Consider the following 17172-nt stretch of genomic DNA (forward strand, 5'->3'; position numbering starts at 1 on the left):
GGACGTCCTCCCGACATGAAAGGCGCTTTATAAATGGAATCTTGTTGTTGTTGTTGTTGTTTATTCTTCACACTTGTCTCATTTGGTATCTAGATAAGTTGCAATACTCAGATGAACATGCATCTCAGCTTTATTGCTGGTCACATCTTTGTGTTCTATTTACTTACATTGCGCTTATTTTGATAACCAATGTTAGCGTCTTTGTTCATACAGCATAAAATAGTATAACTAGCATAAATCAATCTACAAACTGAGATTCACTACAATGAAAATTTACTTTTTGAGTCAAATGAACCTATAGGGTTGTAGCATAATTATAAATATTTCATAAATACATATTAGATAATGCATTTCACAAGTTATGGAGTTTCCAAGAACATAAATAGTTTATCTCTGGTCATCCTTTGCATCAGAACTTTGGAGGATTTAGCTACATTGTCTTAGTATTGGGCCTGGACTCTTGCTCCTCAATAGGATGTGTTTGCCTTGTGTACTTGTTTCACCTATTTCTTAGTATTTTCTCATCTCAGTCTTGTGTACCAAATAATTCCACTCTCTGGTACCTGCTCTTCACTCACTTTTAACACTTTGTGTTTATGTGTTCCTTTTGATGAGATTTATCTGGTCTCGATTGTATCTGCTCGATAAAAATGCCTTGCCTCAGAACGTATTATTCCCTGCTTGCTACCCTTTCCTTTCTAAATTTAGGACAAGTAAAGTATCTTAATTGTGGTTTCTATTATGCTCTTATTTCTAGCATGTTGTACTTCTGGTGTACTTTGTGCTTTCTTCCATCGCATCATTTCACCTCAGCACTGGGCAGTCCCTATGTGTGATTTATCTGTCACATTCCTGTCATTTAATTAAATTTATTGTGCAATGGGTTTTATTTTGTTCCTTTTGAAGTGCTTCAGTTAACTTGCCAGACATTAATAAGTACTTTGCTAATAAATTTGATTGAACTTTTCTGAAATGGTTGTTGTTATGCTTCACTTGGTTGGTTAAGTTGCTTAAGCTGTGCTTCCGTATTTCCAATTAAGGTAATCAGTTCCCATTTTAATCATAGACAAAATAAATTGTCACCTGCTGTGAGGAATTGTGCAGGGTGATTGATTGTTCAAGCATCTCCCCAGCTACAACTAAAAGAAGCAATTGATTTCATTAACTAATTGGCAAGACGAGCACAATATTATAATAATAATAATCCTTGCATTTGGTATAGAGCCTTATCAGGTCCGAAGGACATCTCAAAGCGCTTCACAGGAATGATTGTAAAATGGAGTGACTGTCTATTTGTAGGCAAATGTGGCAGTGCAATTGTGCATAGCGATGTACCAAAAACAGCCATTTTCTCCAACCCTGAAAATATTCATCAGTTGAAGTATTTTAAAATGAGTGTCGCAAATGCTATCCTTGATGAGCCATAAGTTTCTGAGCTGAACTTCCAACAAAATTGAAGCCACCCTATTTGGTTTTTGCACTCAGTAGCAATTCTTACTTATTCTGGTCCTCGCCTAACCTGCTTTGCTCTAATTTTGAGATCGTCTGTTCGTTAACTGATGAACCCATCAGCGAAAAAAAAATAGGTCACTGCTTTATTTTGTCTAGCCCTTTCATAATTCTAAACATTCACATTAAATCATCCCTTAGGCAAACAAACATATCTCTCTCCCACAATAGATGAAACACTTAGCCAGGCTTTTGTTGTATTGAGAAAAGATTTTTCCAGTGCTCTTCTCGCTGCTTACCTAGCTCCACCAGTAGTTTTAAACGAGAGACCTGAGTTCAATTCCAGGCATGTCAGGGCGAAACCTTGGGCAAGTTTCCTTACTCCACACAGAGCCTAATAATAATCCCTCCAAAAAACAAAAACAATAATAAATTGGTCATTTTCAATCTACGACTGTTTGTGGGACATTGCTGTGCGCAATTGGCTGCCGCGTTCGCCCACAAATATACAGTCAATTCACTTGACAGTGTGTTCTGTGAAGCGCTTTGGGACGTCCTCCCGACGTGAAAAGCGCTATATCAAATGCAAGGATTATTATTATTAAACTGATCTAGAACCGGCAGCCCAAGGTCTTGAAAAGGACAAAGTTATATTCCAGTGTTCAGCCACTGAAATTGTCAAATCTTCATGGAGTCAAAATAGGTAAATCAAAATGCAGGGTTAAGTTCCTAACAGTCGACTTTAAACTCATCATGCAATGCGAAGGATGGATAATACCTGCTAAACATATTCTTGCTTCTTAATATGTGGAATTTTCTGTTTGGATGGAATCAGGTGATAAAATTCCTGGCAGTTTTAATACTTAGCCCTTAACCATCATTTAGTCCTATTTTCTTGAGATTATATAAGCACAGGTTTTAGAAAACTGGTATATGTCAGTACCCTCTAATGGAAGTTACTTGAGCATCCGTTTTTACATTGGCTCTGGTGTCAGATTTCTATTTTCTGGTTTAGTCTCAGTTTCTTCAAAACCACTTGTTTCATTTGACTCTGTGAAAAATCTTACAATGTATGAATTACGCCAGGATTAGATCACCGCAATATCATATATGTCATCCTGTAATACACTTTAGGGTGTGCTATTATGAGCCGAGCCTAGCTTGCAAGTTAAAAATACCACACTATTAGAAGCTAACTTGTTTTCTGGTCTTGACCAGTGCATAATGCATTTTTTTTTTGCTTAGCCTGATTGTAAATGGTGACCACACGTTGTAATGTAATCTATTCTCAGTAAGTTTTTTTTTTAGAATCTGCAGTATATCTCAATGCCACAAGGGGGATATTGCTGGAAAAATAGTGAGAGTAGTAAAATAATACATCCAGTGATGTGATATACTGCATTGGGTATCTATCGCAGGTGTCAGCCTGCTTCACTCGGTAGCACTGTGTCACACCTTCTGTGTCAGAATGGTTGTAGGTTCAAGCCACATGCCAAGGCTTTGAATTCACAGTACAGGCTGACACCCCAATACAGTGGTGGGGATCTGTTCCACTGGTGCAGATACCATCCTTTGGATGAGACTTTAATATGTATAGTCACTACGCTTCACAGTAAAATCCAGGGAAGCGTTTGAGACATCTCACCATCATGGATAAGGTGCTATATCAAATGCAACAGTTAGTAATGTATTTTACATATATGAGACATATATCTTACATTTACAGCAACCTGCTGCTGTGACATAACAAAAGTTACACCCTCAGCGCTCTGTCTGTCTGGTCAGAAGTTTAAACCAATGTGTCCGCAAGAAGGGATTTTGTTTTAATCTCAACAATAAATTGTTGTACATAAATCTTAGCGTTGAAATAAATGAGTAGAGGTGCTAACAGTTTGCTGTTTTAGGAGTTGCTAAGAATGTATCAACCTCCATAGCTGGTTTGAACATAAACTTTCATTTAGTCCTTTACATTGGTCATTTTCTTAAAAGTTAATGGTTATTAAGATTCAAATTTGTGCCCAAATCAATGAGTCAACTGTGTCTAGGATTTCATTTTGCTTGGTGGCGTATTGCACTTTGTGTATGCAAATACTTTTATGCAAATATTTCTAACTGGCGCCAATGGAATGCAGCAGAGAGCAAGTTGAATTTCCCCAGAACTCTGTTTCTCAGTCCAGACTGGCAAGTTAAGAAGTTAAGAAGCCATGAAATAAAGGTGGGCCTTGGCACATTGACAAGTACGGCACACAGATACTTTCATTTCTGTCAGAGCTTGGAACACAGTAATACAAGCATTGCTCAAGACAAGTGACACCAGCTGAGAGTGAGCTCAACACAAAGTTAAAAGAGGTAACGAACTCTTAACTTCATAATATTAACTGGTTGAGATCTGGCACTATGCCACTCATTAATACTAATAATAATGATTTTATTGATATAGTACTGTTTACATCGAGATGGCATCTCAAAGCACTTCATCAGATTTACTGTAAAGTAGTAACTGTATTTTGTAGGCAATGGTGGCAGCCAATTTGCGCACAGCAATGTCCCGCAAACAATAATAATAATAATAATAATCCTTGCATTTGATATAGCGCTTTTCACATCTTCTAGACGTCTTCTTGTCGTGAGTGATTAATTTTATCTGGAAGATTTTATCTGAGGGATTGAATAACACAGCATGAAATACAACCCTCCATAATTCTTCCCAAATCATGTACTTTCAACCTACGATGACTTAAAGCATAAAATAAAATATCAGTCTTTCCCTGGTGAATGCCTTATTCACTTTCCGTATTGCCTATTATTAACATTTCCAAATTGACTGTAGTTAGCCGTTTAATTTACAGGTCCTCTATTCTGGAGACTGTCTGATTATTTCTGATGTTTTGTTATTTGCAGTGGTAGTAGAAGCATCGAAGAATGGAAATTATTGGCATTGGCAGTGCCCTACGCTCTGTCTATCAGCTCGAAGAGAATCCTGTTTCAGGCCATTGTAACATCATAGAGCCCAACCATTATAGTTTAACCCTGCAAACAACAGCGCCACCACTTCAACTTAATAGGCAAGGTATGGTAATCACTAGAAGTATTACAGACTGTAATTATGCTTATCAGACTACTAGAAGCTTACAATGTTTTATATTGTGTCATAACTATGAAAGTTATACCATAAATCCACAGACTTCAAGCACCCTGCCTTCATTTCCTGGGTTTTGCCAGTTCTACCAAATTGCTCTATTTCATAGGAAGATTAATGTGGAGAAATAGTCTGACCTGCTAACTTGCACCTTTTGTCACTCAATCATGTCCAGTATTACTGTTGGCTTAGCAAAGCCCACAAATCCCAGCCTCACGCCTTTCTGATTAATAGACAATGTCTGTTGTTGATGTTCAGCATTTAGGATTGGAAAGAAATATGGTAAAACAAGATGTTTGTAAAAACGGTTTCTCTCTTTAACATTGAGCCATCAGCACTAACCATTCAGATTGCAACCACATTTCACACTGAACAAGGCCTTCAGCTGAAATAGTTTTTTAGTCTTGCACAGGACCGTGTTGAAAATACTGTAAATCCCTATTTTGTGTGGAGTCCTGTAGCTCAGTGGTTAAAGCACTATAATAATAATAATAATTTTATCGGAGGAATTGAATAACACAACGTGAAATAATTTGGTCACTCAATCCACGACTGTTTGTGGGACACTGCTGTGCGCAATTTGCTGCCGCATTTTGCCGACAAAATATACAGTCAATTCACTTTACAGTATATTCTGTGAAGCACTTTGAGACGTCTCGAAGATGTGAAAAGCGCTATATCAAATGCAAGGATTATTATTAGTTTTTTTTTAAAAAATTGCTGCCTGGTGTGGATTTTCCAATTGTCTCCTTGGGCCCATACTTTTTACATAAAATATCTTATGCCTGTGTGTGTGTGGGGGGGGGGGAGGGGGGGTGGGTGAGATATCGTACATTTAAATAAACTATATTACATCAGATAAAAGCTTCATTAATTACAGATGTTGAGGTGTGAGTGAGGTATCATGTTAAGTAAGATATCAAACTAAACTTTACAGGTGTGAGAAACAGTATGTGTGTTGATCCAAAGCCAATAATCCTAGGGTTTACTGAATCTCCAAAGCTGGTGAAATTGGCAAGTTTTTGTATCCAAACTGTATTTATGAAATTCAAGCTGCCTTTTGTATTATCTGGGACGATCAAATAGCCACATGTAAATTCTGTATCAAATTCAAATATCCAAACAATTCGCTGCTCTGGTGCCAAAAAAAACTTAATGGTTCAATGCCAAGTTTACAATTTGATTCTAATCAAACTTTTCTTTTTATATTAATAAAAAAAAACTGAACTCAAGTCCAACGAAGGTTATTTCTGCTGACCTAACTGAGTGCAGATAAGCTGAATGTAGGCATCGTTCCTATGTGGCATGGGATTTGTTTCACCAGGAACAGATTTGATACTGGGCTGTGCCGAATATAAAAGCATGAAACCTGATCTATTTTCTCATTCTAACTCCCATACCCGGATAATAACAAGTCTGCAAAAGGGCGTTCAGCTAGGAGAGACCAAACCTTATGAATCCATGAAGTAATCATCTAGTTATTACATTCAATGTCAATCATGGGGAAGCTACTGATAGCAGAATTTATTTGACAGTCTAGCGAAAAGCTGAAATTAAATAAAATACAAAATATGTATGTTTGATTTATAGTATTCTACAATAAATTGCTCCTACATTAAAATTTGGTCATAGAGTTGTAATTGTTAGTTCAAATGAAATGACTGAGTGCTCTGTTTATAGCAAATGATACTGATTAATGGAAATTAGAATGATTCCTTCACTTTTAAACCACCTGCGCGTGAATGTGAAACACAAATGAACAAACGTATCCTTTATTAAAATAATTACTTTCAGCACTTTCAGTAGATTCATATTTTGATGCTGCATATTTAATGCAGAGTTTAATCAGTTAGCCACAATGGTATCACAAGTCAATTGTTGGGAATGTGTTGAAATAAAATTACAACTGTAATCTCATCACACTGAATAATGCTTATAGCATTTGAAGCAATTTCCAAGAGTACCACAAGTTCATTGTTTATTTCAGAGCCTTTCGCCTGGTATAGCACCGATCCACAGTTCTGGGGACAAGAAGAAGTTTTAGATTGGCTAAGTTATTACATCGAAAAAAACCAATATGACACTTCTACTATTATCCTGTCTCCCTCTGACACCAATGGAAGACATCTATGTGAAATGTCTTTCGAAATGTTTATTGGGACTTTTGGACATCTGGGAGAAGAACTGTACAGAAGTCTGCAAAATCTTAAAAAGAAATATGGTAAGTTATAACCTAGAGTGTAGTGACCATTTGTTACTAAGATTTACATTGCAAAAATGTGAATATATATGTACACTTTGAACTCACATTTCACCCTTTTGGCATTGAGAGATGACTTTAAGTAGAGTCCTCCAAGCTAAAATAATTCCAACCACAATGAAAATGTAGTCATTCAAAACGCTTAGTAAAAGTTAGGATATTCAAATTAAAAGCTACAAATCACAAATAGGCATGTTTTTCTCATTAAAATTTGTTTTACAAATTATGTTTTCTCTTTCCAAAAGGGATTACAGCAACATTTAGTAAAACATAAGTTCCCCCCTGAAATGCAGAGATAATTTTATCTACTGGAATCAAGGTGGTTGTCTCAATAGCAAAATAAATGGAGTTTTATTTATTTGTGTTTATTTATTAATGCATTCTTCACTATACGTTTTGTTTGCATGCCTTTTCTTTAGTTGATTAGTGGATCGCTTTTCTGGAGTAATAATCCCTCCAAAAAAAACAAATAAAGGGAGGGAGCGGGCAGGGTGGTGGGGGGGTTTAGGACGTCGCAGAAGTCGGGGGTTTTGAAGGTGAGGACCAGGATCTTGAACTGTATCCTCTGTGTGATGGGAAGCCAGTGGAGTCGGGCAAGGATGGTGGTGGTAGGGTCATGGAGCCTGGTTTCGGGAGAGGAGGAGGGAGGAGCTGAGGAGGCCAACAAGTAAGGAGTTTGGATTGTCAGCCTCAATGTCATGAAAGCTTGTATGAGGGCTTCAGTGGCCTGCGTTGTGAGACAGTGGCAGAGCTGTTGCGGAGGTGGAGTAAGGCAGAGTGGGTCATTTCGTGGATGTGGGGTAGAAAGGATAGTTGAAGATCAAACAAGACGCCAAGGTTCTGGACTAGCTCAGTGAGGTGGAGTGTGCATCCCTGGTTGGTGATGCTGGCAGCACCTGAGATGTGGAGGTGCTGACGGGAGCTAATTAGGAGAGCCTCGGTTCAACTGATACTGATATTGACTTTCAAATGAAGAAAGTTAGCTCTCATCCAGGATTTGATGTCTGACAGACATTCTCCAGGACCACAGCAGTAGTCCTGGAGTCAAGGGTGGAGGCAAAGAGGTACAGTTTGGGTGTCATCCACACTGCTGTGTGCAATTAGCTGCTGCATTTTGCCCACAAAATATGCAGTCAATTCACTTTACAGTATATTCTGCGAAGCGCTTTGAGACGTCTCGAAGATATGATAAGGCGCTATATCAAATGCAAGGATTATTATTATACTTAAGAGATTTGCAAGAAGGGGTTGTTGTGTCTAACTTTAAAGGAGAAGAATGAATAGACAGTTCCATTTTAACCACCTGTACTTTATGTAAAAGGTAATGCAAATATGGACCAGTTTACCCATGGAGGCAAAGAATGTGAGCAGTTTCATGAGGGAATTGGATATATTTTTGTGACAAATAAAATTGATCATTCACTTCACGCACAACTTGATTGCCGAGGTCGCTCACTAAACACAGAGTCACTGCACTTTACAGTATATCCTGTGAATCGCTTTGGGTTGTCCTCCACACAATTGATATGCCAGTTTTTCCTTTTAATAATAATAATAATCCTTACATTTTGTTTAGTGGCTTTCATGTCAGGAGGACATCCCAAAGTGTTTCATAGGATAGACTGTAATTGTGACTGTATGTTTTGTGAGCGAATGCGACAGCCAATTTGTCTCATAAAAACTGTTATGATGTGAATGGACAATTCTTTGCCCCAATGTTCAACATTCTTGCATTAAAATTGTTACCATGAACTGAAAATTGTGACTGGCCCAAAGCAGTTCCTGAATCATTTAAAACAAATAATGTACACGTTTAGAGCTCAATTTATCGATCATTTGAGACTTCTGACTGACGTATCCTTTTATTACCATCTGTGTAACATTGATTTTATGGAATTATTTGGACAGATTTTGAGATTGAGCCACCCAGTACATTGGAGAGTGCTAAATCCTCATTCCTACTACCTGAAGAAGATCACAGTAAGTTGTTTCAAATTACCAAAGAGCTTTGCTACTAGTTATAGCTGTGTGGAATCACATGCTTTCAAGTATATACACCACATACATCTCTCGGGCATTAGGTTGTTTACACTGTTTTATGAGATAATTTGCTGTGAAAAACCTATATAATTCTGGTGTGAACCAAAGCAATTTGTGTTGGAGCCTAAATGCAATGCTTTTTTGTTGGTTAGGTGCTTTGAGAGATCCTCCCAACGTGAAAGGTGTTTATATAAATGCATATTGTATTGAATATTCAGCTAATGCAAATCACTTTGGCCTCTGCTCAGCTCAGAATTGTGCCGGATACAAGTTCCTTCATGCCTATGATCTTTTCCAGCTTCTTTTCCCTACTTCCATTTGTCAAAAAACAGGTGTACTGCACATTCCTTACTATCTCTGCCCCACCATTAGCAGCTGAGCCTTTAGTCACTACTCCTACCCCTGGAATTCCCTCTCTAAATCCCTCTGCCTGGCACCCTCTCTATTTGTCTTCATAAGCTTCCTGAAAACCTGCCTCTTTGACCATGATTACTATCACCTCGCTCCTCCTCCATCTTCCCTGACTGTTTGAGACATGATCCTGACGTGAAATATCCTATACAAATAGAATTTCTTGTTGTTGTTTAGACGTCCTGTCAGCAACAAATCGTGGTATGCTGGCCACAAATTCCTTTTCGCAAACTAAATGGGAACGAAAGGGAACAAGTATCGGAACTTGTGTGAACTTGACAGCAGAGTGGTTTTGAAGTGTGATTTTTACATTATGAGCTTCATATAAAAGTGTTTAAATTAGGTGAAGATCAGTGTTTTCAAATTGTCTAAGAATTGTCTCAAATTGTAATATGCTGGATTTGCAATTCTGCTACTAGCTTTTACTGTGGTGATCATTGGCCAATTCTATCATCACATCAAATGCGAGGATTATTATTATTATGAAATCCCCTCAGATTATTAATATAGTGCATTCCTTGTAGGAGGAGAGTTGAGGTTCAGATTATCTACCTGCTAAAATCTTAAAATAAAAAACAAATGCAGGAAGTGAGAATCTCATAGAGAAGGTTTGAAGTTTAGAGCACGACCCTTCATCAGAATTACTTGAATGGCCTCCTCCAATGACCTATATTCTCTATAGTAGTGGGTCTATTGTAACCTGTTGACATACACATTCAAAGACAGATTTGGCATAGCCAGGCATGCGTGTTGGAGGACATGTACATGAGCTAACTGCTCTTACTGTGGTCTCTGTATCAATGTCTATTGCTTAACCTTTTATCACCGAGTTCACTCTTGCTGCACATCCCACCACTTATCACACCCTGAAGTCACTTTTGGGGGGAAGGGCATGTGTGTGGACATTGAAATATTGTACAAAGTATTGTATAAAATGGTCATTAACTGCACAGCTGTTTGTGGGACATTGCTGTGCGCAAATTGGCTACCACATTTGTCTACAATATGCAGTCTGTACACTTTACAGTAAATCCCGTGAAGCATTCTGAATGAGACATTCTTTCAATATGAAAAGCGCTATATCAAATGCAAGCATTTTATTATTTTTTATTATAATATAGCAATTGTACAAAGGCAAAATTTTGTTTGAAAAAAGTTCCAACTATCATTGGATTGGATAACCAGTAACCTTTTACAGTCTGCATTAACAAGCCAGCCTCAAGTGTAATACATGGCTACTGGCTATGTTTGTGGCAATGGAAAGTAGATTTTGTATTGAGACATGCAAAATTAGGGGGTGAGGGAGCGAGCCAATATTTCCAAATACAGAGGCTGTATTTATTTTTCTTATTTATTTTTCTTACAACACCAACTATAACAGCTTAAGTTGTGGCACCTGTCAGCAAGCTGCTCCTATCACAAAATAGTACAACATTGCATGATTCCTCCGTGGAGGTCACACCAAATGGGAGAGGCAGAGCTGGGATGTCATATGATGAGTCAAATATTAAATGTTCTTCAACTGATTCTACACTTAAACGCGTGTCGTATTTGATGTTACATTGAAAAATATTGCAAATAATACGTTTACACAATAGTATTTATTTATTATCATGTAATTACCAGAAACAATGGAGGAGTCATTGTTCCTTAATATGCCGTCTCAGGTGGCAGAGATTTGATGAGATGCAATACAAGTCTTTTTAAAATATATAACCTTTGCAAGATTTTAATCCACCCTGCATTATGCCCAAGCGGAAAAAAAATAACACCCAAGTATTTACTCACTGCGGCACAAACTGTGTACAAATACACTCGACTTTCTACTCCCATTTCGGAGTATTGGTGTTGCAACTTCTTTTGCATAGAATGAATTTGCACAGGGAAAAAAAATTGTTATTTAAGTAAATGTATGTGTATATATATATTCATCTTCCTAGTTTGGCAAAACAATGCGCTTAATGAAATGATTTTCATGGAAGCAAATTTTGAAGACCTAAAAGATATAAAGGTTGAAAACAGTGATGAGGGTTATGGATCTGAAAGTTCCTCACCCAGAAACAAAGTATCTGCTAACAGCAGAACAAGTCCAGGTAAGCTTATCTTTGACATGTATTTAATTCAATGACCTAATTATAATATTTTAGGTTTTCTCGACTTGGGTTAGACAGATTTGCATGTCCATGTTTGCCAGGGGGTGATGTATTTGCCTATTACTAAACTCATGTCATATAGATGGTCTAGTTGAGTTCCAGACAATACATTCGGATGCATCCGGGCAACAGGACAAGAGGTACAGAGTTGTGAAGGACATCTTTTAGGATTGGTGTCACTGGACTTTATAATCCTGTGAACTACTTTGAGACATTTTGATAATATGATAAGGCTATAAGTCAAGAATCTGTCAAGGATATTTGTGTTTTTTTCCTGCAGGCAAATTAACTGTGGATGTACTTGACAGCAATTAACTTTCTGGCATCATAGGGATAAAATAACAGTCCTTCTGTTTGATACAGGACCTCTTAATAGTAATAATAATAATAATCCTTGCATTTGATATAGCGCTTTTCATGTCTTCTAGACATCTCAAACCCCTTCACAGAATATGCTGTAAAGTGAATTGACTGTATATATGTGGGCGAAATATCTTGACTTTGAAACATCGAAACATCTCAAAGCGCTTCATATCCACATATTTGTGGATTAACCCAACATCTAATTTCTATGCAACAATGTCCCACGACCAACCATGAAAACAATGATTTTTTTTTCTCTCTGGTGCCTCATTGACACGCACGCCAGGAAAAATTCTCTTTTCTTTTAAAAGAATGCCAATAAGATCTTTAATGTCCATTTGAACAGGAAAATAGAATCTTAGTTTAACGTCTCATCTGAAGGAGGTTACTTCTACTAATACAATACTTCCCCTTCACCGCATTGCAGTGTTAGCCTGGACGATGAGCTCAACGTTCCCAATATGTGGCTTGAACTCACAATCTTCTAACTCGGAGGCTGACTGTATCAAACACAAGGATTATTATTTTTCCTTTCCACCCACAAGAACTGTGCTTTGTATTTGTTTCAGTCCTTTAAAATAAGAATTTATTTAGGATTATGTAGATGGAATATTTAATGAACATTGCATGTCCAATGAGAGGTAAATAACCCAGAGGTAGCCAGAGATTTGGATAGAAAGGAGTCCAGCATGTTGCTTTGCTTTCTGCTTCAGCAAGCAGTCTTTCAGTTGAAGTCAGTGCTGCTGTCCTCTTGCTGATTGCTATAATAATAATCCTTATATTTGATGTAGTACCTTATCACATCATTGAGACTCAAAGCATTTCACATTGCTGGTTCTAGCTTTCAAATATTATATTCTCAAGCTCTAGGTCAGAAAAATAACTACTTGGTGACCATATCTGCTGGTATGACATGAAGGTGATTTAGCAGTGTTGTGAACCTTGTAGTTTTATTTGGTGATTAGATCATAGGCGAAGAGAACATGAGAGGCAGAAATTGTTCAGCCTCTTACTGGATGCATGGTGTTGGGAATTTTATTGTGAGATGTGTCATTCTTGTCCTGTGATTATTTCAAGCCAATTATAGGCTGGCCGATATATGTACTGGTGTAAGGTTGTAACATTTCTAGCGCTAAAGGCTAAATCAAAGGTACCAAATTTAAACTCTATGAACCAAATCAAACTGAAGCCTAGAAATATAGTTCATTGTAATCCATTTTCTGTTATGCTAATGAAGATTAACCTTGTAATGTTAACATCCAAACAAAACCACAATGCATGCCATTTAAAGTAAATCCGCTGAAATAACCCTTTTATTGGGTGTAACTTATACTCCGCCTTAAATGAATGCTAAAATTCAGTCGAGTTTAAGAATATCCAGGCAAGCAAAAGCAAGAATACGTTTGTAATCTCTCTCTTATTAATCATGTTACTATTTGAGAAGTTATATTGAGAGTATTTACAAAATCTTTATATTGTTTTACCTTTGCAATAGGTTCACCATTTATTGTTCCAAGTGGGTCTTTGAAAATGATGGGAAATGTAAGCTATATTAGTCATAACAAGGTGCCAGGCAACTTCTGTAAAGGTAAGAATTCTGCCAAAGTTCCCCACCTCTTCATCCATCGGCTAACACCTACATCTTTTAAACAGTATGAGAAGATTATACAACTCTCATATGACCTAATGCAGAGCCTAATTTAAAGGTATAGTAACTGGTGACTTTCCTTGAGCTGAGCTGGCTTCAAGATGATGCGCTTCGAATTTTGAAATCAAGTCAATCCTCTTGTGATCTGGTAGTCCAGTTCCTGCACCTGGTTCTAGGTCACCGCTGATCACAGTAAATATGTATTATTTCATATATTCAAATAGATAATAACTTTCTTTTGCAATGTTAAACCATTATTTATATGTGATACACTTTCTTATTTACTCTACCTCTCCAATTTGAAATTTTGAGCACAAATTAAAAATGAGATTCAATCTCCGATTTCTTAGTTGAATGCTGTGATGTTGCCTTACACTGATGTATATTGATACGTGAGGTTTCACTGTATTAACTGAACCAACATTCTCTATGCTGAATGCTATTTTTTACTGCATAAACTCAAATACTGTTCCAAAGTCTTGACTAACACTCAATCTAACCCTCATCACTGCAGAAGTACAAAATAGCTATCCCTTTTGATGCTCATAGATGGCAAACTCAGTGTTTCACTATCCTCTGGTCTACAGTCATGTCCTATTTATCAGAAGCGCAATGAGATAGATAAGCTCTTTATGGATACAATCAATATGTATTATTATTCAGCCCACAGTAAAGAAGTTACAGTATCAAAGAAAAGAAAAAAATCAGGGGGTCCTTTACAGCAAAATCATTTTACTGACAACTGCAGAGATTAGAGTTACCATGTCTAATACCTACAACAATAGAGTGAAGCTTTAATATGCCAATAAGTTGCTTCAAAACCTCAAACTTTTCTGAAATTCTTTTACAGTGAAACAACAGACGTAGCTCTGGTTATTTCACTTTCAATAAAACTGCCCAACAACTGAGTAAAAATTATTCACCATTGGTTTATTAGAGTCGGCATTCAGAAACATTCCCAAACTGGAAAAACGGAACAGAGGGAGGCCAAAGAAACCACTGAATGAAAATGACAGAATGAACAGAAACAAGTACAGTAAGTGTCTTCACACAAGCATGAAATAAAGAATCTCATTTCCACTTTCAAAAATATAGTGTCCTGACAACATTATTGATGCTATACTGGTATATTCTTCCCAGTGAAATCAACTGATAGTATTATCTGCTTAAACCTGCACTTTGGATTGAACTCAAGCCAATATCAGCTTGTTAAAACAATATTCTATTGCTAATAATGGGACAAAATCAGGACGAGATCACTTTGAATAAGGGTGTGCCCAAAATTTCACCATCCTAGCCTGTAAGATTTTGTTTGTATTAAAATCTAAAGTAACACAGAATAGAAACATGTTAATATGCACTCTTAATTTGGAAGTTTTCTCCATAGTTCTTGAAAAGAACCTAACCTCCACATTTAGAAAACCTCCAAGGGTTTTTTGACCATTTTTGCGTAATTTAAAATTTTAAGGCAAAATTAATTTACAGGTTGAAACAAGGTGGAATTGATTGCTGCTTTATCTACTGTGGATTTCAAAGCAAGCAAGTCATGAAAAATCATAGAGCAGCAATGGATAGTTCTAACAGCTTGTATCTCTGTAGTTTTTAATCATGCCTAAAATGACTTGGAATTCATGTATTTTCTTCTTCTTCCTTCATCCCATTTCGCTGAGCGAGGTTATGTATAAGGAAGTATTGTACAGCTCTATTCTAAAGTATTGCAATTGTTTTTAGGACTTTATGGCAAAGTTCTTAATGGGAGGTGACGCATGCTATTTACTTTCTGAAGCAGGTCCATGTGGAATACATCTGTGGGAATTTATTCTCAATATTTTGCAAAACCCTGATGTAAATCCAGGATTGCTGAAATGGGAAGACAGGACAGAAGGTACTTTCCGGTTCTTGAAGTCGGATTCAGTTGCTCAATTGTGGGGACAGAAAAAGAACAACAGTACCATGACATATGAGAAACTGAGCCGTGCCATGAGGTCAGTGAGATAGTTTTAACTCATGTTCTCATTCAACACCCACTCACTTACGTAAACCAGTTTGGAAAAAAATATTGCAATCCTCTCTGTGGTCATAATAATAATAATCCTTGAGTTTGATATAGCATCTTATCATGTCTTCGAGATTAAACCTAATTTATCTCTGCCTCTCTTTCTCTGTGATATCCCTCAATCAAAAGAGCTATCTGATTCTCTCTTGAATTTGCCAACACAGTTCGTCCCTACTGTCTCCATGGTTAGCCCATTCCACACATTCACTACTGTCTGTGGAAATAAGTTAAATCTAAATGGTCTGTTCACCCCTGCTCTTCCCAGCTTCAGTCTCAGTTCCCTTGTTTTAGATTGTTTTTTTGTCCATGTTAAGCATATTATTAGACTTTGTTTCCCCTGTTCCTTCTCTTCTCCAGTGTGAATGTTCCCAGCTTCCATGCCTCTCCTCATAATGTGTGTCAAATACTAACTATCAAACTTGGTATCATCACTGTACTCTCTCCAATATGCCCTTGTAGCTCCAATATGCCCTTGTAATGGTGATCAGCTTGAAGAAGATGCAGTGGCTGAACCTCCACACTTACTTTACTAACTATTATAAATATATTGTTTGTGTAGATATTACTACAAAAAGGGGATTCTGGAGCGAATGGATGGGCGTCGACTGGTCTACAAATTTGGAAAAAATGCCATCGGTTGGAAAGAAAAGGAATGAGAACTTGTTCTACTGTAAAGATTTTATATATATATAAGTTTTAAAAATATGCTTTTGTATTCAACAACACAGTAAACATACAGACATATTAGACTACACTGAAAAAGAGAGTGCATTGCGATCCTTTTTTATGGTCAGGCCGGTGTCTGAAACATGCGGCAACCCATCACCATGTGATACCTGAAGCCAATCACACTGGGGGACACCACTTCAAATAAATAACATACGTTTGGTAAATAAGTTTATACGTCGTGTCTGCCTTCCCATCACAGTCAGAAGCATTTTTCTCTGTGACCCTGTAAATTGTGTGAAGTGTCCACATCTACATTGTTTACATATTATTTTAAGTTATATGAGCACAGTATTTCAGAGTTTTAACAGATAAATTAACCACCGTGAAATGGAGCGCATATTATTTCGAAGACTCCCAAGAGTTTGCAAAATTCTCACAAGCATCCCCAGAGACAATGTTTTTACAGTGCAATCTTTATAAAATGCATTGGAATGTAAGAACCGCTAAGCCACAGACCACTGAACTCAAAGATATACTGTTCTCTCAAATGTTGTGAACCATAAAGACCGAAGAAAGTCTTTTTTTGTTAAAAAACAAAGTTGTTTAATGAAGTTGTTTGTTTCAGGGATGCCTTCATCCTAATGTAAATGTTACCTAATGAAATATGCAGACCTTTTGTGCTCACGAGTGGGAGAATTCCTGATGTAAAAATTAATTACTATATAGTCCGGTATTCAGAATATCGAAGCAATGTCTTAGTTTAAGATGTTCTTGTACAATTCATTTTCTGATTTTAAAACTAGTTTATTTTATAATAATAATTTCACATCTGAAGGAATTCTTAAAGTGTTTTGCAGGATATACTGTAAAGTGCAGCAACTGTATTTTATGGGCGAATGTGTTATTTTGGTGATTTCAACATTTTTCTAAAGGGACTAATGGTATCTTGCTGTACTTTTTGATGAGAAATATTTTGTAATAAAC

The 17172-nt window shown here is 37.0% G+C and overlaps 1 protein-coding gene across 4 annotated transcripts; it reads left to right on the plus strand.

The window, feature by feature from the left end:
• Positions 1–3635: 3635 nt before the first annotated feature.
• Positions 3636–17172, plus strand: LOC103179880 (ETS homologous factor). Of its 4 annotated transcripts, none has more exons than XM_007895384.2 (9): positions 3636–3798; positions 4351–4519; positions 6576–6809; positions 8757–8828; positions 11240–11392; positions 13311–13403; positions 14401–14499; positions 15250–15448; positions 16079–17172. In XM_007895384.2, exons 2-9 carry the CDS (start codon positions 4372–4374, stop codon positions 16173–16175), a joined length of 1095 nt encoding a protein of 364 aa, XP_007893575.1. In that variant the 5' UTR covers positions 3636–3798; positions 4351–4371; the 3' UTR covers positions 16176–17172. The 4 variants fall into 4 exon arrangements, with proteins under 4 accessions (XP_007893575.1, XP_007893576.1, XP_007893577.1 ...); XM_007895385.2 differs by having other exon boundaries at positions 15253–15448; XM_007895386.2 differs by having other exon boundaries at positions 11282–11392.

This window comes from Callorhinchus milii, unplaced genomic scaffold (assembly GCF_018977255.1).
Source record: "Callorhinchus milii isolate IMCB2004 unplaced genomic scaffold, IMCB_Cmil_1.0 Scaffold5, whole genome shotgun sequence".
Classification (NCBI taxonomy): Eukaryota; Metazoa; Chordata; class Chondrichthyes; order Chimaeriformes; family Callorhinchidae; genus Callorhinchus; species Callorhinchus milii.

Excerpts from the sequence above, each read along its gene's own strand:
- LOC103179880 (XM_007895384.2), top strand. The coding sequence starts at position 4,372 with ATGGAAATTATTGGCATTGGCAGTGCCCTACGCTCTGTCTATCAGCTC. Across the intron at positions 8,829-11,239 it reads ACTACCTGAAGAAGATCACA|TTTGGCAAAACAATGCGCTT; the intron begins GTAAGTTGTTTC and ends TCATCTTCCTAG. Across the intron at positions 14,500-15,249 it reads AATGAACAGAAACAAGTACA|CAGGTCCATGTGGAATACAT; the intron begins GTAAGTGTCTTC and ends TACTTTCTGAAG.